This window comes from Falco naumanni, chromosome 3 (genome assembly GCF_017639655.2).
Source record: "Falco naumanni isolate bFalNau1 chromosome 3, bFalNau1.pat, whole genome shotgun sequence".
NCBI classification, from domain to species: Eukaryota; Metazoa; Chordata; class Aves; order Falconiformes; family Falconidae; genus Falco; species Falco naumanni.
In genome coordinates, this window is record NC_054056.1 from 3,154,213 (window position 1) to 3,175,191 (window position 20,979).

At 47.8% G+C, this 20,979-nt stretch overlaps 1 protein-coding gene across 1 annotated transcript in view; it reads left to right on the forward strand.

The window, feature by feature from the left end:
* Nucleotides 1-20,979, forward strand: part of GRIK3 (glutamate ionotropic receptor kainate type subunit 3) — a 119,796-nt gene that overhangs the window by 59,602 nt on the left and 39,215 nt on the right. The window contains exons 2-7 of the mRNA XM_040588421.1: nt 5,679-5,855; nt 7,181-7,438; nt 8,810-8,991; nt 13,318-13,371; nt 17,684-17,857; nt 20,416-20,559. Coding sequence (XP_040444355.1) covers nt 5,679-5,855; nt 7,181-7,438; nt 8,810-8,991; nt 13,318-13,371; nt 17,684-17,857; nt 20,416-20,559 — 989 coding nt within the window. The remainder of the gene's footprint in view (nt 1-5,678; nt 5,856-7,180; nt 7,439-8,809; nt 8,992-13,317; nt 13,372-17,683; nt 17,858-20,415; nt 20,560-20,979) is intronic.

Consider the following 20,979-nt stretch of genomic DNA (forward strand, 5'->3'; position numbering starts at 1 on the left):
CTGAAATTGCTTTGGATTCGTGGCTGTGCTGCATCACATTAAGCGGTGCCACACTGAAGTGACAGGGCTGATGCATCAGCAGCAGCAGTTTAAGGGGACAGGAACTCAGTTCCTGCCACGCTGTTGTTCTGTCAAAATCAGTAACCCATTGACGGACCTAAGAAATTATTTTCAGCTCTTTCCCAGAAGGTTTGTTGTGGTAAGTTTGCAAGTTCTGTTTACTGCCTTGGCATTGAGCCCGTCCATGGTCCTGCCTCAGGGAGCACATCCCGGGCTGCTGCAGTCTGACACGCACAGCCCGATGGGACCCCGCGGAGGGCCAGGGCAGAGGGCTGCGCTGCACCTCCCGGGGGTGCAAGCACTTTCCAGGCAGTAAAAAGGGCTCTTGGCTGCAGGGAGGGAGTCCCCAATGTTCCTCGACAGTGCTAGGATGATTTTGTTTCTGTTTGGAGAACACCAGCTGGCATCAACATCAGATACAGGGGCTCCACTCAACTCCTGGATGAATGAGGGACCAACTCCAGCTTCAGCTGCAGTCACTTGTGGAACATTTTATAGTAGCAGCTCCTTGGGGAGCAAGGAGATGTTTCTCATGAACAAATCTGTCACTGCTTTTATATATAGATAGATATTTATTTGTTTATTTACTTATTTGTTTATTGCCTTCCGGATTTTGCTGCTTTCACTGCACTCATATTATTGCATCTGAGATTTTAACGGTCCTACGCTGATGGGCAGTGTCTGGGAGTGTTAGCTCCATTCCCAGTGCACAACCTCATGCTCCTGAGAGCTTTCATTTACTTCCCACCAGCGTTATCTCATTTCTCTCCATTGGTATAACCACCGGCCCTGGAGGGACTTGGACCATGACAGTGAAATTCTCTCCACTGGACTGGTCAGATAAACAGAAGCATCAGTTCTCGAAGCCTTCCTGGGGGAGGCACATCTGGTGAGGAAAGGCTCTCCATCTTCCTGCCTCGGGCACCTGCCAGTGGCATCCTGCAGGAACAGGCACTAAATTGCGTGTACCGGTCCTGATCAGCTCGTTTGCTAACATTGTCCCCAAAACACAGCCTATCAGAAGAGGACAGGTTGCCATGCCACTGCCAGCCCTGCTGCTCAACAGGAAAGACATTGTGTAACCTCAGAGAAAATAATACATAAAACACAGATCTCTGGGCACGAGAGGTCTGCGAGACAGGCAGGAGCTCTGGTGTCCCTGGAGGAGCTCGGGCTGGCTCCATCCTCACTAAGAGCCATTTCAAAAGAAGTATTCCTTCCAGGATGTCACATGGAAAGAGACTGTCAGAAAGCTGTCTAAATGTGTTAACAACACTGTCAGCGGGGGAGAGAAAAGTGTTATCAGAAATAGTTGTTCTTCAAAGCTAAGTAACTCAGTGATTTTATAAGGAGTAAAAGATAAGAGATCACACCACACGCTGAGGGCTGTTGGAATTTTCTTTCCGAGAATGAAGCTGTTTGTTTTGTTAAAAAGGGGAAGAGGGGAGAAAGTGAAAACCTAAAATACTTTGACTTTCTTGACTTAGCTTTCAACAAAGCTAAAAATAACTCCAATTGCATTCAGCTTGTACAGCCATAGCTCAGGATAAGCCGGAATGCTGGGAAAGGATTCCCATCCCATTGACCAGGCTTCTTTCTGGCTTGCTCCTGGGGCCCTTCCAAAGGTCTTCCAGCATCACCCCCTGGATGGGGGTGGAAGTAGGGCAGTGTGGCTTTGCTTGATGCAGACAGACTTGGACATGTTCTAATTAGCACCAGTGGGATTTCAGGTGTTTCATGGGATCCGGATTTTACGCTGAGCAGAGAGGCTAATTTTCTGTGACTCAGAGAGAGATCCCCTGTGTTTCGGGGCTAAACCTCCCTTCACGTGCAGCACCAACCTCATTCCTGCAGCTCGGTCCAGCTATTGCACTTCTGGTTTACATCGAAGGGAGAGTTCCAGGTGTTTGTTTTGGATTCTCATTTTGAATTTTTAAAATTCCCACCTCGGCAGCAATGTCAGTGGTCATCAAGTAAAATAACAAGATGCAAAGTTGATTCTAATTAGCGTGTTTTGCTGTACACTAATTGACATTCTCTGGAGAGCAATTAACCTGCTTTAAAGGTAAAAGACAACTGAATAATTATTTAACCTGCCTGGTGATTGATATTTAAAATCCAAGAAGTCAGGCATAATCATGGATGACTGCATCAAAAAAACCGTAGAAGTGGTAACAGTTGGGAGTGTTTGAGCCTGTCCTGCCTGAGAAGGTATCGACAGTTTGTGCTGAGATATCTCCTGCAAGGCTGACTCCCAGACCTGGACCCCACTGCACTAAAGGCCGTAAAAAATGTGGCATAACAGGAGGTTTTCAGGGAAAAACAGATAGGCAAACAAACTCCACATGAAGTTGATAAACCTCAGTGTGTGTTAAACGACACGTGGCGTTGCAGTAGTCTGTGGGCTGTATTGACTGGTCAAGGAAACAGCATGGTCCCTTCCAGGACAAATTAGGCAGAAAATATTCTCATGAACCTCAGGAGGACATTCCAAAGCGTGACAGACCTCAGCACAGCTGTCTTTATCTGTCTGTAAAGCCACGGGAGGTAAAGAAAGAAGGAAGGGGAAGCGGGGACCTGAACAGACAGAGGCAACACTGGGAAATGGTCGTTAGCACCAGGTCAAGTGAGCAGCATCCATCAACCTTCAAGACATTTGAAATAACTTCAAAAATAGGGCGGAGGCAAAAATGGTTTAGAGAGAGACAGCAACACCAAAGGAGCTTCAGTTTTACTCTCTCAGATTAAACTTGTTTATATGTAGTATATAAAAGCAGAAACTGTTTTGTTGCTGACTTTTTATAGCCCGTTGACTTTCTATATTTTTCTAAGTGTAAAGCCACAGTGAGGTTACTGTTGCAATACCCACATACCATCATTCTCTCCAGGAAGCACAGGGAGAGCTGACCCAGTTTGTTTGCCCAAACACTTTGCAGCAGATTATCCAGCCTCGCATTGCTTCATCTTTCCTGTTGAGGGTGGCGGGGGACGCATGGGGTCCCTCCAGCCCGGTGATCTGCCAGCTGATGTCACACCCCTCATTCTCTCAATAGCACAAGCTGATATTCTCCATTTTGCTCAAATGAAAAAGCTGCAACAATTATTTTGATAATTAGCTGGCTTTTCAAATTAATGCCAGTTATGCTATGTAATCATGACGAAGATTACGCATTAATCAGCTGTTTCAAGCTGGTTATTAGGCTCTTTAAATAATGATCGGAATGAACATCTCTGAAGGAGAGGCGCACAAGCCAAGTGGGACGGCCGCGTGCGGTCCCCAGGCGCGGGGAGCTGCTGCTGTGCAGATCTGCCGTCAGGCACTCTCTGCCCCCTGAGTTTCTGAGAAAAAGGGCAGACTGTTGCATGTGGTGGCCACTCTTCAACACCTTCACAACTGCAGTAGATTTCGCATTGTACCGATATATTCAGCATCCTGCGATATCACCAGAAATACGTTACTTCTGCCTGTCTGCTTTCTCATTGCTCGGCACTAAATTCAAGGTATTGGGTGGCTGCACAGAAAATTCTTTTCTGTCAAAAAGCCTATTATATCCAGTTGGATGTCTGGAACGTGAATTTATTTGGGATCAAACACCAATAATCCACATCCCCTGTCCTATATTCTATCATAATAAGACATGCTCCAAAGCAACCCTGAAAGCTCTGGGCTAGGAGAAAGCCTCATGTCAGCTAGTTGATAATCAATGTAACATGAACCCAGTTATCACTTCAGAATGATGCTAGAAAACAAAAAATCCCTCGCTAAAACGTTCTGGACAGTAAAGCTTTGAGCAGAAAGACAGGGATGAATCTCACGCTCACTTTAGTTTTGTTTATTGTTTCGGCTGTAATAATGTGTATGAACTTCCTCTGCCCTAAGGAGCTTAGACTGAGCTACCAGCATGTGCCAACTTTGATATGGATGAATAATTTTCCTTGCACTGGACAATAACCTCGTGTATTGGCATGATCCAGCGAGAATGAGGCACTTGGAAAATTTTCTAGGCTCCTGCCTAAACTGCTAGGCATTCTAGATCGAAAAGTTGGTCATAAATGACTTGCTGAAGCTCGCATGGGACTGAAATGGGTCTCCAGAACGAGCATTCAGCCTGTTTTTCTTTACTCTTCCCCCTACCACCAAGGTTAGTACTGAGATCAGGAATATTTTTTTCTACCACAGACATGCAGTGAACAGCTCAAACATTTCTGGATGTTTATAAATGTAAACTAATTACCACACTCACTTTATATCTGGGGACATAGATGCACAAAGTCTGCAGGGGAAGAGGAGGGAAGTGACTTGCCACAATCATGAGGAGCAGAAAAGTCAGAGGCTTTATGCAACTTCCTTTGCACCCCCACTGTGAACATCTCCAAGCATTGCTACTGTGGTTTGCACAGCCCACGGCGCTTTGGTCGGGTTCCTGGGAGGATGCCCAGAGCACGGTTGTCCACAGAAATGTCAACTTGGCTCTTGCCAAACTGGCATCTTGGCTAACACCAAATTGCCACAAAAACTAGAGGTAATGTGTTCTGGCTCCTGGAGGAGGATTCATGCAGTTACTTGAAAGCTAGGAGGGCTGGGTAGACATCTGTTGTCTATAACAAAATATTTTAGGACTACCTTAAATTGAAGAGGAAGATTTTCCTTCTGCTAATGAACCCGGAGACCATCTGTTACCAATTGCATGTGCTTATCTCGCTCATCCATTAATTATTTTGGTTTACTTTTTAATAAGATAGAGCAAGGTTTATGTGTCTTTCCATGGTTCTGTAAGGGGCACAAGACGGTGCCTACAACTCAGACAAGGACACACAATTACATAATTTACACCTGCACTGAGTCACTTCAATTAGAGTGGCTGTCAGTGGGGAACTGAGGACAAGACTCACAGATACAGAGCCAAGAAACCCAGCGATACTGTGACATGAGCTTGTCGCCCTTGGGGAGGTGTAATGGCATTAGCAACTTTTGAACACGGGAAAGCATGCATTCAAGATGTGCATTATTGAGCAGATAAGCTGTAGGGTAGACAAATTCAGAAGTCTCTGCTGGTCTGAATTAAGAACTTGGATAACTAAACATGAGGAACAACAGAAGATGAGAAGGGCACTAAAAATGGCACTAAAAATAGCAAGCAGCAGTGCTGCATTGCCTGCCCCCTGCGTGAGGGCTTGGTGATGGGTGGACAAGGCGGGGAGGGGGCCAGTGTGGCACAGAGGGAAGGGCAGTGCCAGCTTTGGACCACAGTAACTCCTCATAGCAAACCTGGAGCATCTCTGCAGCTGAGCAATGGGCCTGTCCACACTTCCTAAGGTCTGGTCCTAAAGTTTTATGGGAAGGCACTCATCTGTCTCATAAAAATATTCCAAGGCTTTAAATTTGTCCCCTATTGCCCTGCAAAGCTGGTATTCAGAACATTTTCATGAACCAGTATATGACAAAAAAAACCCAAAAAAAGTTTGCATGTCTTTACTTCAGTCCAGAAAATATCCTGGAGCAAGCCTTGTTCAGCCTGCAAATGGCACAGCTCTGTCCAGCAGTCATCTCGTCCTTGCTACGTAAGATTGTGAATCAAATTTACGTGGCTTAATGCTGGGTTTGTCTCGTCTTGCAGGAGGAATCTTTGAGTACGCAGATGGCCCCAATACCCAGGTTATGAGCGCTGAGGAGCAAGCCTTCAGGTTTTCTGCCAATATTATTAACAGAAACAGAACTTTGTTGCCTAACACGACACTAACCTACGACATTCAGAGGATACACTTCCACGACAGCTTTGAAGCAACTAAGAAAGGTAAGAAGCACAGCACACTTCTTAGCAGCTTTGTGGCCATTTATTCATGGAAAAAAAAAAAAAAAAAAAAGGCACGGTTTCACTTGAGACTAGTCAGTGATCTAGATGAGAACTCCTCCAGGAGCTGACCTTCCAGAGGCATTTTAATATAAGGGGAACAACTATTCTTTTTTCCCTCTGCAAACCTCACGAAACTCCTTTCAGTGTTTGCTTCTAATCCTGAGCGAAGGTCCGTAGGCCATGCCTTTGTTTATTTTACGGTTTCCCCAGCAGTTTCAACATCCATAGCGCAGGTATTCTGTTCTCTTCCCAACAGTCATTTTTTTATTATCAGATAACAGCTGCCCGCTTGAATTACTGAAGGGGAGGGAAGAAATGGGACTACACAGCAAAGGCTGTGGGGCTGGTGACCTGAGGGCTTGCTGAGTTTGCTTCTTTTTTGGGAGAGATGAAACCTGCAGCCTGCTCACAATTAAAAGAGGGGCGTCACCGGAGAGGGCGTATCTTCTCGCAGGCGAGCTCACTGGCTGCGCTGTCCCTTTTGGAGACTGTTTTGTTTTGGAGGTTTCCCCAGGGCTCTGCCTGGCACTGCTGTGCCGGGCGGCTGGCAGCACCCAAGCTGGCTGCACCAAGTGTTGGGACAGGAGCAGAACGCGCAGGACCCGCACCAGGGGCACGTGCATCCTGGGGGGACCCGCGTGCCTCAGCTGCTCTCTGCGTTCGTGCCTCTCTTGGGCTGGCAGCAGTTGCCTTCCTAAAATCTTTTAATGAAACGTGGCCATCGCAAAGCTCCTGCTGACAGTGCTAAGCATTCAGTTCGGAAGGACCTGCAGAGGCAGGTGAGAAATCACCTGTTTCTATTCCTCAAAAAAACTTTTACTTCCCCTCCCCCCCCTAAAAATGCAGCCCCAAATGCCATTGTTCTCTTTTAATTTCCCAGTGAAAACCTGAAGAAATCTATGAGAACCATTATTTTGCAGAAAAAGAAATATATTTAAATTGATGAAAAAACGCCTTTGCCTGGGCAATTCTGATCATCTCAGGATATTTCTTTCACAACTCTGGAGGCTCAGCCATTTTTTAACACACCATAACCGTCATTGCCTCCTCTGGAAACACGTCTGTGCCTCCCACCGCTCCAGACCCCACCTGCCATAATTCCCCCTCTCTCTTCTGCCCCGTCACTGTTGTGCTTAGCTGCTGTTAGTGCCCAGAAGCTTGTCTGTCTGTCCACTGCTCCATGGTCTGTGCCCCCCCGGCTGCCCGGGCGCTCCCCGCTCCCACAGAGGTGGGACACTGACAGCATCGCTCCCTTCCTTTTCCAGCCTGTGACCAGCTCGCTCTGGGGGTCGTGGCAATATTTGGACCTTCCCAAGGCTCCTGTACCAATGCTGTCCAGTCTATTTGCAACGCCCTGGAAGTCCCCCACATACAGCTTCGATGGAAGCATCACCCTTTGGATAACAAGGACACTTTCTATGTCAACCTGTATCCCGACTACGCCTCCCTTAGCCATGCCATTCTGGACCTCGTGCAGTACCTGAAATGGAGGTCAGCCACTGTGGTTTACGATGACAGTACAGGTAGGTGAAGGAGGGGTTTTAACGGAGGAATCCAGGAGACGTGTTTGTTGTGGGTCTCATTTAGGAATTTTTCTAATGAAGCCTTTTAGGAGCAAAATGACGGCCCGTGCAGTGATCGGTGCACGGGGACACACTGGTTCCCAGGCCTTCAGGCGAGTGTTGCAGAAGGCCCTGGCATCCCTTCTGGAGCATTTCATTCACAAAGCGCTTAGGAAGTGGGTGACCCCCAGCACCACCCCAGCTGACAAAGGGTCAAGGGGAGGATTAATTGTCTGCTGGTGTGATCTGGCTCAGCTTGGCTGTGTCTGGCACCACAGTGCCCATTTACACAAGCAAAGACCTTGGTCTGTGGCTGCCATTGAGGGTGCAGTTTCCCAGCTAAAAGCAAAAGCAGTTCTGGAAAGTTTTTTGTTTTCTGGCTAATTCTATAAAACATAGCTGACAAAGTTTTTCACATAAAGCAAGCTGTTGATGGTTAAACAAAGCAAAGCACTGCACAGCACTATAGATTAAAAAAAAACAAACCCAAACAAAAGACACATTGGATAGCCTGTCCAACCTAATTCCACTAAACCAAATGGTTTCTTTAGGGGAGGGCTGATGAGAACACAGTTTGACATTCCTGTTTTGCAAATGTGGGTCACAGTATGTTCCCTTCACGGCATATTCTAATGTATTTTTTCTACTATGCAGAGGAAAGTACTTCTCTTTTACTCCTTGCAATAGGCATCTGCTGAATTTCTTCTTGCAACATTAGATACCAATAATTCCTGCTCAGCTGCATCCAGCACCGCTTTGTATCTTCTGCATAAAAAAGAAATGAATTCTAAGGGTAGTAAGAAAGTTACAAGTTGTGATTAAGTGACTGTTAGGAGCTATGCTGTTCATAAATCTAAGTGCATACTCATTTTTTTCCCTTTGCTGTTCTGCATGGTAAATACTATGGATTTTAATTTGTTGTGTAGCTGATTATCACATTCTGTCCTTTCTCAAGGACACATTTGCTTAAGAAAACATGTCATGATCCCAGAGATGTCGAAGGTTAGGACCAATCTGCTGTTCTCCTCTTCTGATCTAGTGCAGGGACTACAGCTCTACCATGGCTGGACGCAGGGGCAGCAGGGAAACACCAGGAAAAGCCATTCTGCCTTACAACAACCGCTCTGGAAGCTTCTTGGGTCTTTAACAATTGATACGTGATGCCTTGGTTTTGATACCTTTAGCAATGGCCATTTGAGGGAGGGAGGAAAGTCTTGACTGCATTCCATAAAACGATATAGGGAGGAAATAACTTGCTGTGATAGCCAGCCTGCAGGGCAAAGGCAGATTTGTCTGTAACAGTGTGGGTTTGTCTTTGTGCGATGCTTGAAGGCCTTATACGGCTGCAAGAGCTCATCATGGCCCCATCAAGGTACAACATCCGACTGAAAATCCGCCAGCTCCCGCTGGACACCGACGATGCCCGGCCGCTGCTGAAGGAGATGAAGCGGGGCAGGGAATTCCGCATCATCTTCGACTGCAGCCACCTGATGGCAGCTCAGATCCTCAAGCAGGTGAGCGGGGGGTGATGGGGGCGAAGCAGAATTGGCCCCACCGAGGGACCCCCGAGTACAGGGCGGCCGTCCCGCAGGGAGGGCCCCGCAGACAGGGGTGCAGACCTGCAGCTTTCCCTCTGCCCACAACCCACAGCCACACTGAGAGCTACAACATACACACTCTTCAAGGATACTATTGGATCCCTACGGAAAATGTAGTTTTCACGGAAAACCTGGAAGTATCAAAAAGCGGTAAGAAGGAACCAATGTTGCGGGAGGAGAAGGTGCCAAGCGGCTGTGTGGAACGCAGCGCCGAGACCAGGCTGCTGTCCCGCTCCCCTCCGCGGCCGCGCAGCCCCAGCCCCTGCCCTCCACCCGCCGCCGTCTGGAGCCACGTTTGCTTTTCTCTTCCAGGCAGGGCATCAGGCAGGGCTCTGCTCTGGGCCACTTCTGTCACTGTTCATTTAGCCCTGTACGAGCTTTTCATGCTTGCCGATTTTAAATATCTTCTTTCCCGTCTGTGCTGCTTCATGCCCCCAGGTTTGTGAATACGTGTCCATACAGAGGGGCAGGGTACAAACCACTTCGTTTTGCTTAGCTATTTTCCAAGCTGTGCACGCATCCTGCGTCTTGCTGCAAGCAGCCAGGACCGGGCCAGCCGGGGAGGGACAGCATCCTCTGTCCCTTCATGAGCACTGTGTGCAATTCTTGGACTCTAAGCCAGATGTCAGTGATTTTCCATTCATTTGGTCTCTCTCCTTTTTCCCCGAGTTCCTCCGCTGGCATTTTTCTTTTGCAGACCAGAAGGTTTGCTGCTCACCCCGGCTCCTCCTCATTTCCAAGTGCCTTTAGGTTGCAAGCAGAGGAAACGCTTTCACCAAGAATGCTAAGAACCAGCCACTGGAAGTGTTGCTCGTATCAGCCCAGCAAGACACTACCACATAGATTAAATAAATCCCCTGAAGGGCTGAGACAGCAAGCACATGGAAAGAGACTTCCCTTGCAGCCTGCCTGATGCAAAATGAAGGGAAGTGCTCAGAGAAATCAGAAAGCCTGGGAGGGATTATTAAAGAAAGCAATATAAGGGACTCATTGTCTCCTGCCTATTATTTTAACATGCTGGCTGTGTTTGGTGCTGTTCACTTATTATGCAGTTTATTATAGTTTATTGTACCATCTGCTCTGCTCATCACTGTGAGCGCAGAGTGAGGAAGATGGAGGAGAGCAGGGACTAGGGGGAAAGAAGTCTTTCTAAGTCCTTCTGCCTGGTTTTGTGCGTGTGTTGCTTTTTCTCAGGACCCAAAGCCATGGTTTTCAGCTTAGCAGTATTATGTAGTGTATTTTTACTCAGGGGAAAAAAACTGTTCAATATTTACAGAGTTTGGGAAGGTGCATAAACCCAACCCACATCCTGGCTGGCCTCTGAGCAGTTGCACGTGCCGGTGTAACGCCAGGGAGGCTCTGAACGGTGCACACCGTGACCCTTGTGTCTCTCCCACCGTTGGCACTCACACCTGCTGGAGAATTGGGAAGCTCAGAAACCTCATCTGTTCCTAAATTTTTTACTCATATCAAGAAATGCACATCCAGTGGTGCCACCTTTGCTCATGAAACAGCTTTTTCCTTTCTATAGGATGGGATAGAAAACCAGGCTTCCCACCCGCACTCCACGCTGCCCGCCTCACGCCCTGCCTCACACAGGCACTGCGGGTACCAACTGGGTAAAGCCAAAAGCACCTCCTGGAAGAGGGCAGCCTGCTTTCGCTTTGCAGTGTTAGAACACCACACGGAAACAAAACTGGGCTGCAAAAATGTCAGGGAAGAGTGGCCCAGCCTTGTCTGGCCTGGAAACAATAATGTTCATATATTGTTGCTAGTGTTTACCCTTTGTAACATTTTGGTAACCACTTTAAAACCAAAAAACCAACCCAGTTAGTTTTGCAGATGTTTGGGCTCTGGTGTTTGCTTCAGGCAAGGTCCTTGGAGCCCCTCGGCTGCGCTGCCCACCCAGCACCACACAGGGTGGCAAAAAAGTTCGCTCCAGACTTGTGCTAAAATTTCTACTGCTTGTTACTGATTTTAACTGTGTGTCTTTAGGTAACAGAAGGTTTGAGAAACTACAGCCTAGATACACTAAGGTAGCTCTGACTAAGCACACACCATCCTGCCAGTCCAGATCTTGCTCCCAAGTTATTTAAGGTAACACGCTCCCACAGCACACGAGTAGCAGACTTCACTGATAATCTGGGCGGTATTTTTAAACTGGAGTAGTAAAAAAATCCCCCATGGATTAGTAATCCGTGAATAACCACACAAGAGCTGACACAAAGACATACAGATGACATTGCCACATACTGCTCCAGTCTGGGTTCCTTGGAGTGACTGAGGCACCAATCAATTTGTTATTTTACCCTTTTGGACAAAGAAATCATTGTAGAAACCTATTACAGAGCTAGGCCTGCTCACAAGACCTTCCTGTCCTACTTCAACTTCTCTGGCCTTGCTCATTTTTGGTCACTTGTTAATGTTTTACGTCTGTTCTCTGGCTTCCCAGCTTCTCTGTTCTCCTTGGCAGCTGTCTCTGAACAGTTGCTGCACTCTGCAGTGCACAGATGTGCCTGTCTTAACTTTAATGGAGCTCCCCTTCTCATCCTGGCGATCGCCTGTAGCTTATCCACCAGGTTTATCATTTATTCATTTCCCCACAAACCCAGATGTATCCCGCACACAGGCTGCCAGTACTGGGGAGCTGGAGCTTGCTTCTTACAGCGGGTCTGGACTCTTCATCTACCACTGAAATGATCCAGCTGTAGAATCTGAACTGGAATCTCATGATTTACTCTCAATTGGTTTCCCATCCTCCAAGTGATGCCTCACATACTGCGGTGTCAGTCCCTGCTCCTGCTTTTTGCACCCAAGGGTGCAGCTCAGCATAGAGCTATGAGGCCGCCCCGCAGACCCACCGACCAGGCAGGGAGGAGGGGGACGGGACAGCACGCTGCTGCAGAGACAGCTGCCAGGCTTTCCAGAAGGTGCTGCCAGGCTTTCCAAAAGGTATTTCCAGGCCAGGAAACGTGGTGGTAAAAATCACACAATAGACTTACATCTACTTGTGATCTAGATCCTTTCCTTTTCCCTTGTTTTTTGACATCTCACTTCTTTTCAAACTGCCACTTCCTTCCTCAGAGCTAAATTCTGCCCTAGTAATTTTAGCAAAAATGTTTCCTGGGGGGACTCGAAGTCACTTTCCCATCAGTGGAGATTTTGAAGTGCTCTTGCATGTGTTTTCTCTAGAAAACATGCTCAGACAGTCAGCGTCACAGTCAAAGCCATGGGTATCTCTTTCCTTTTGCCAGCCACCAACTTCAAGGTGATCTTTCTCACAGACAGAAACACGTTCCCCTCCTGTTGTGTAGGGCCTGAACAAGCTCATCCAGCCGAGGTCCCTTCAGCCCACAGTCATCCTCCAACAAACCTCACAGAACAACATGTTCTCTCTAGTGCTCAGTTATGCAAATCTCAGCAATCTGCACAAACCATCCTTCATGTCGGAGCTGGCACAACCAGAGCTTGGGCTGGCCAAGAGCCTGTAGGTCTGGACCACAATCTCCAAGGGCTGAGAGACAGGAGATGTTCCCACTCCCCACCCCTGTGCCTATACTTTCACTGACCCATTTGTAAACCAGGCACTACGTTAGAATCTGGTTATTGGATGCAGGAAGTAGAGACACACAGGCAAGAGCTGTACATATTCATTATACGAATGGACACTGAAGGGGAAGGGATGCAGAGCACCAGAAATACACGTAAGAAATAAAAAGCCTTTTACTTAGCTTCCGAGCCAGCACACGGACTTGTAACCATAAGAACAGGCTGCTTGAGGTTATTCAGCGTGGGTTTATGGAAGGTTGCTCGTTGTTGGTATCTGAGAAGGAAAGGCAACCCCCTTCCTCCCAGCCATGCCGACAGAAGCAAGCCTGTAGCCCTGGAGATTTTGCACCATGAGTGATCTGTGAGCACAGTGGTGTGCCACAGTGTCCCAGCCTTCTGTGGCACAGCAACACCCAGAAATGCCACCAGCCTCTGCAGGAGCTGGACACTGGGGCTTTGCTGCTGTTTCAGAAAGGTTCGAGGACCACAGTTCAGTTCAGCACTTAAGCACAGGACCCTTGCTGGCTAAGCACATGCGTAACTGCTTCACAGGACTGATCAGGACCCAGCTTCTGGGTTCCTGGGCCTGTCTCCTGCCGCATTTACCAGATCAGCTCTGTAGAGGTTTATGTTGCTTGACTGTTATATTCTTGTATCCACTCTTACTAACCTCCTTTCCCTACTCTCCTCAAGGCCATGGCAATGGGAATGATGACAGAATACTACCACTTCATCTTCACCACTCTGGTAAAGTATCTAATCTGTGCAAACACCTTTTACACTCACTGCTGAGCTGCAGTGGGGAGTGAGGAGGCAGTTCAGGAGGCAGGGAAGCGGGCTGGTGTCCTGTCCAGGGCATGCATTGCACAGCTGCGGGACACTAAAGCAGTGGGGTGGGAAAAGACAGGGAAAGAGAGGTCTGGTAACCTAACAGGAGGTGAGAGCAGGGCTAGATTTATCTTCAGGTTAAAATCAGACCACAATGATTTGGCTGTAACATCTCCACAACTGCAGTATTGCCCGGTGCTCATTCTGAGATGTCAGTCTTTTCTTTCACTGCTTTTGGACTGGCTCGCTCCTTTGGAGCTGCTCCGGCTTTGCACAGATGTAGGTGCTAGGTTTATTTCCCTTCCCAGTCATTTCGATTTCAGTGCAGCTACCCACGCACTGAAGGATGAGCCCATGTGTGAACTGGTGAGGCTGTAGTCCCACAGACAGGATGTGATGGGGCTGAGTATCAGTAAGAACTGGGGATGTGCTCCTCTGTGTTCATCTAGGGCTCCCTTAGAGCCAGGAGCAGCCCTGCTGTGGTCGAGAGCTCAGCACCACAGGTTTATTTTGCATGAGAAGAACTCAGCTTGAAATTAAGTCTGCTCTGGTTAAACACAGGCCGGTTCTTTGACTCCAGGAGGCATTTTGGTTTGGGTTTCTTGGCATGCCACTTCTGTTTCCATTTAGGATACTACTGTCTAGTATACTGTTGAATTTTGTGTGATTTTGAAAATCCAATTTATCTTTTTGCCTTTAGGAAACAAACAGACTAAACCAACCCTTAAAAAATGCAAAATTTATTTTTCAAATGCAAAAGACATTTTAATTACCCCTGCTGCCATTATCTATTCCAGGCAGCTTTAAGCATTTCCCAGATAACCTCCTATTAATCAGCCCCAGCTGAGCCTAGAGTACATTTCATGTGTAGGTACAGCCTGGAGGTGGGAAAAGAAGAATTATAATAAATTAATAGATAAGCAATCACAATTAATGCCACTTTCCTGAAATAACAGTTATATCATGGGAAAGATATTTTAATCTGTCATTCCTTAAGGCAATGTTTTCCTAGCTTGCAATGCATGTGCTTCAGCTTCTACAGTACAGGACCCATGGGGTGCTAATGAATTAGTCTATTATGTTATACTGAATGTTTCTAAAAGGTCCCTAGTCAATACTGAGCACAGTGTATCAACACTTGGCATGAAATGCTTCAACATTTTGCTAGGCTGCAAGACTACAGTTCACTGACTTCAGCATGAGGAGGCCCATCAGCCTTTCCTACCAGAGGAGGAGGAACACTTGCGAGCCTCTGTCTAATGCATGCACAGCTTTTACATCCTGCAAAGTGTGACATCCAAGCAGTGACAACCCCCTTAAACTCAACACTTCTAGGAATTTCTGGGCAGCTTGTAGCAATGAGTCCTTGCAAATACCGAAGTTTCCCCGCTGCATACTGTCACAGCTGCTGCAAGTTACAGACGGGCAGAAGCAGGAATCTCTTCCCGGGCTTTGAGTTGACATAAACAAAACTTAGACACCCAGCCTGCCTGCTCTCGATGAGGTGCTAGGCCAAACCAGCCGTTTTCCACTGGTGTTGATAACCAGGTACTTGTTTAACTCCGTGTACCTGAGGGTCATGGCACAACACAAGTGCACTCACGACTGAACACATGACAGTTTGTTAGCCCAATGGCACTGCACATGCACGTCTCCCATTAGGGCCACGGCCACTCCTCCCAGCAACAGCTGCCCAAGCAATCCGTGCCCAGCCAGGGATCCTCAGCAATCCATGGAAGGCACATTATCCACGAGCTGTTTTGCAAAGAGCAGATGGAGGATGCCCTTCCCGGACACCTGCTTTTACAGCTCCCTACTGCGCATGCTGCATGCAGCGCGGATCAGACCTCAGCATTGTCACCTACGACTGATGAACCAAAGCTGGGAATTCCAACTGGGGAGGTGGGAGAGCATATCTGAGAAAGGGGAAGAGCCACACAGAAATACCAAGAACAAAATTTGGTTAATGGTAGTAGGATGGAGGGGATAATTAATCTTAAGTACAGAAAATAATGAGTGAAAGGGAGTGTAGATGAGGTGGAAAATAGAACCAGATGTTTCAATTTGTGGCTGGGCAGCAGCAGAAAATCCAGAATAAACTGATACGGCAATCCCCCCTACACCTCCCCCTGTTCTGATACTCGGCTTATATTCTTAATTATCCTCTTAATTCCAGGAGATGATAAATCAGGTGCAGCTGAGATTTAAACGGGAACTAAGAAGGGACCTGATGGGAGGTTGGCTTCTATAGGAACCTGGTGAAATGAAGGGTCAGTGGAGAGCAGGAGGACGGGGAGGGCACCCAAAATACCCAGAGGATTGGAAAGGTGGCTGGGGCTGGTGGGCTGGCAGCTCTGCGATGGACCGTGAGATCCGGAGCTTGGTGGATCAGTTTTGTCACATAGAGTCACATTCTAAGGGGAAAATTATCTGCATTTACAACAGAAAATTATTGCCCTACAACAATTTCCAGAATACAATCTGAAGTATCTGACGAAAAGTCATGAATTCTGAAAAAAAAAAAATAAATCTATTTCAGTGGGTCAGGCACAGACCACCGTACACCCTCACAACCAGATAATAGAAGCATCTGTCTGAGGTTAAACAACTGTATTTGCCCTTACTTACTGTAAGTCATTTAAAAGTCAGCATCATGGCCTGGTTTCCACAATGCCCTTTAGTAAAACATAGAGATTTGTGCTTGCAATTTTTCAGGGGAAAAAACCCCAGACAACAAAGACCCTGAACTCTGTTGTGGGTGTGATTAATGACTCCGTCCCTGGCTGCACCTGCAGATTAAAACATGGCATCCATCAGCAACATGCCTTGGGGGTGTAAAGTCAGAGGCCAGTGCTTAAGGAAAATATCAAACCCCCAAAGCTTATTAAAGCAAAATAGCTATAAGAATTCCTTGCTCTCCCACTGAGAATGAAGTCTCAGTTGCTGGCAAGTGCTGATTTTGTTATGCTTTGCTTAGGGCAGTGTTTTAGGACCAGTGCTTTTCCAGCTCCCCCATGGGCAGAACAAAGCTCGCCGCTGACAGACGCTGTGTCTGGGTGAACCCACAGCATGGCTGGGTCCTGCCGGTGTAGCCACATTATACAAAAAAGCAATGGACACATAATCTCATGCTGTATTTAAACTCATCTTTATAATCCCTTGTGAGAGCAATTAACACCATTCCCATATTCACACACACACACACACCCTATCGAAGAAGACAGTGGTGCTGCCTTTCTGCCTCCCCACATTTTTATTACCATTGAACACTTGCAGAAATTGTTCAGGATAAACTCTGATCAAATATGTCCCATCCAACAAATGATTCTCATTAATGAAGCACCCCCCCGACTGCCATTCTCCACCACATTCATCCACGATCCCCCTCGTGTCAGCTGCCCTGGGTTTTGGCAGAGTAGATCAGCTGTGGTATGCTCTTGCCATGCTGTCTAACCCCAAACTACTCAGACTGGTTACTGAGCACTGAAGTTAATCCCTGAACTGAAGTTAATATTTAGACATGCAGCAGAGCCAAGAGATGCATTAAAGAAGTGCACTCGCAGAAGCCTCCAAATACCCCTCTCTCACTGTCTGCCAGGCAATGCTTGTGGGCTGGCTGCCAGCAGAGCTGAGGACTGCCTGGCTGTGGTTTTTTTAAATCTTATAAAAGGCACTCTCATTCATTTGCAGACTGTGTAGGCTGGTCGTAATGTCAAGAAATGCGTCTTAGTTCCTCTTTGATAGCCGTCTGCAAATTGGCATTCTGCATTCAGAGTTGTTCTGTCATCTGCAGCACCCTGTGGGCTTCAGCACTTACAGCAAATCCTCCATGGAAAGGCCCCAGGGAGCTTCGGGTAGAGGAACTCTGCCTCGTCCCCTCCCCCTTGCTCACAAGCCTCTTTTTGGGTGGTTACAGATAGCGATTCTGGGTTTCTCCCCATAATTCACTTGCCTCTTGTATGCAGAGCGTGGGCTCTTTGGCAGGAGTTTCCCTCTGCTGCGTGTGGGTGAACCTGCACATACGACACCCAAATTCCACTCACACCTACCAGGCCCTGCGAGCAGCGACTGATGGCAACAGACAGCACAACCTACCGAATTCGTGAGGGCATTGTCCTACCTCCCACCTTCTGCGGGCTCTGCCTTCCCACTTCACAGACACCAACCGATACAGAAAAGACAAACAAAACAAAGCTAAACAAAATGTTTAAACTGGTTTCTCTCTTTTAAGGATCTTTATGCATTAGACCTAGAACCATACCGCTACTCTGGAGTGAACCTGACCGGCTTCCGGATCCTCAACGTGGAGAACCCGCATGTGTCCTCCATCATTGACAAGTGGTCCATGGAGCGGCTGCAGTCAGCGCCCAAGGCAGAGCTGGGACTGCTCGATGGCGTGATGATGGTATGAGAAATTTAAACAAACCACGGGTGAAGTCTGGGAAGCAGCCCAGAGTGGCAGGGAAGGCAGGAATGTCGATTAAGGCCTTTATATTATTCTTGTTGGTGCTTATACTAGTAACAACTCACCCCAGGTATCTTCCCCAGGGCACTTACTTCCATCCTTTAATAACTGTCCCTCAAATGCAGTGGGTTTGGCTGGTGAATCCCGTGCAGCCCACTGCTGTGCTAACACTCCTTTTGCAGGCCCAGCTGCCAACGGACTTGCTAATTTTCAGACACTGTGCTCTTCCCCCTCCCTTCTTGCCAGTAAAAAGCTGCCCCCAGGACCAACAAAATCCAAAATTTCAGTTCCAGAAGGGGCTGAGCACAGTGGGGAAGCACCCTGCTGGGAACAAGAAGAGAGGGAGCTGCAATCAGCTGGGTATTGTACCCCTTGTTCAGACACAGCAGGATTTCTCCACGCTCGCCTGATGTGCAGATGCAGCGAGCGCTCGCTAACCTGGAAAGGGATGGGCTGTGCGTGCCCCAAACCCCAGAGCACCCAGGAAAGGGCATCATCTCTCTTCAGTAGCTCTCCACAAGTCCTGTTTCAGCTCAGGGCAGGACAATCGCCTTGCAAGTGCCTCTGCCCAGCCCTGGGAGCAGCACTGGGGACCAGAAACGCTCCTGTCCCACTGGACCAGCCAGGTCACCAGGTCCTGTCCCACAGGGGCTTGCAGGGCTCTGCTGCCGTCGTCTCTCCACACAGACCCCGAGAGCAGCCGAACACCCAGCTGCCAGGGGCTGGGGGTGCAGCACACAGCTGGACCGCACCAGGCAGTTCGCTGAGATTGATGCAGGGAGAAAGAGCCAAAGCTATGCCCAGAGATGGGCTTCACTGCAGCTTTGATGACTCCTTTTAGGGTCTGATGGCAGCTCTGCTCTGCTGAGTTACTGCTCGGAAGGTACAGCACCTGCTCGCCCATCTGTCTTCCCTGCGAGGCTGTCTCCGACCCCCGTAATTGCTGACTGGCTCCGTCCTTCCCTCTCCCTTCAGATCTGCCAGAACCAACCCCACAAGTGGCAAAGCCTCCCAGACTTTCACCTTGAAATGGTCTCTTGTATCCCTCCTGTTCTTTTTTTTTTTTTTTTTTTTCCTTAAAGGAGAGCCCCACCATTCTCCTCCAGCCTTCTACTTTTCTGCAGCATTGGCCACAAGGGCAGCATCATATTGCCCGCAAGGGTGCTGGGTTCCCTCCACCACCGCTGGCCCCTCTCCCGTTCCCTGTTTGCTGCCTCAGAAGGGATCCTGCCTTTTATTTGTGTTTGTCTGCTGCCTGTCCCAGTGGGGCCCTGATCTCAGCTGGGCATTACAGTATGTAACTCACTTTGAAATTGCTTGGACATATTCTTACACCCCTTCTCCCCCAGCCCCAAATTTACAGAACCTGTCCCTGCTGCTGTAAATACGAGCCCATGGGATGCAAGTCAGGTGCCTGCTCTTCATGCTTGTGTGCTGAGGGAAGGGAAGGTCACAGGGATGGCTGCCAACATCGGAGGATTTTTTCCATAGCCACATCCTGTTAGATATTTGCCCAGTTATCTGCTGTATTATTTTGTTTTACTGTGTTTCATTACGCTGCTGCTACACTCCTATCTGTTTTGTAGCTTTGTGAAGCCAGCAAATAATGTATTTTCACTAGGAGGTCTTACCATATCAGAGTGAAAAATAAATCCAGTTCTCTTGATCAGTGTTTGGAGGTGAGATAGGGCATCTCAAATTGAATCTAAAACCATCACATTACATGGAAGAAAAAAAAAAAAAAGTTCAAATCACTGAAATGCAGGAAGATGCTACAAATCTCTGAGGTCCTGATTTTGGTGACAGTTCAGGTCGTTTTGGAAAATTCCATGCCTACAGACAAGCCATTTAACTTCTCTGTTTCTTGTTTTCCCATGTATAAAATAGTGTGGATAATATGTTCTCATACAGGGTTTTTTACACTCAGAGAAAACAGACTAAGTAAGAAAATTCTATTACTGTCTTCTACATCCAGAAATCGGTACTAGCCCCCTTGTTTGACAATACAGTAGTAAATAAGCTAGAAATAACCAGAATAGATGTACACAAATGGCATTTTCACAATCTCTGATTTTAAGGCAGAACTATGATCTTTTAGTCTTAAGAGACACGTAACAGAAAAACTGTGAGGCTTTGTCATGTGCAGAGCTACGTGTTTTGAGGATGTTCTTTGCATGAGAGGTCAGCTTAGAGGTTTATACGAGCCTTGTATCGAAGCATACGCGTTTAGGGCAGTCTCTTGAGAAGCAGTGATTCTCTGGAGAACCCAGCCCTGCCCTCGGAGTGCTGTTTGCAGGGTTAGACACCCAGGAGGTGGGATGGTTGGCAGTGGACCAGGACAGAGAAACGCTTGGGTGCAGCGGGTGTTGGGCAGGGGGGAACTCAAAGGGGGTTCTTGCAGCTTCTCCTGTGACACTTTACAGATCCCTCGCTGCTTTGCTGTTCCAGTGCTTCCTTGCTCTGGAACCGCTATCGACACAAATGCTGTTCCCCTTTAGACAGACGCTGCCCTGTTGTACGATGCGGTGCACGTGGTCTCCGTCTGCTACCAGCGCGCCCCTCAGATGACCGTGAACTCCCTGCAGTGCCACCGGCACAAAGCCTGGAGGTTCGGTGGCCGCTTCATGAATTTTATAAAAGAGGTAAAAGCATGATTTGCAACCATAATCACTTCCCACTAACACGAAACTTCCCCAACATGCAAGTACGTCCACATGTAGCAGAGAGGCTTGGCAGGTATGAAGTTATAAAAAATCCCCCCGCCTGGGCAGGTACAACTGGATGGAAGCACAGATATACACCAGGCTGCTGAATGCACCCAGAAAGGAAAAATCTTGTCTTTGCCTTTAAAATAACATCCATGCAGCCATGCCAAAACAAGCTGAAATCTCCCATGCTGTCACTGAGACTTGCCCTGGCCTCTTCTTGCGTCAAGAGCAGCTGGACCACGCTCTGAGGCCATTTCTTAGCAGAGCAATAGCCATTTGCCTTTTACAGGAACATTTGCTTGGGGTGCACAAAGGGCATTCAGTGCCACTAAATCCCAGTGGCAAAGCTGGCAG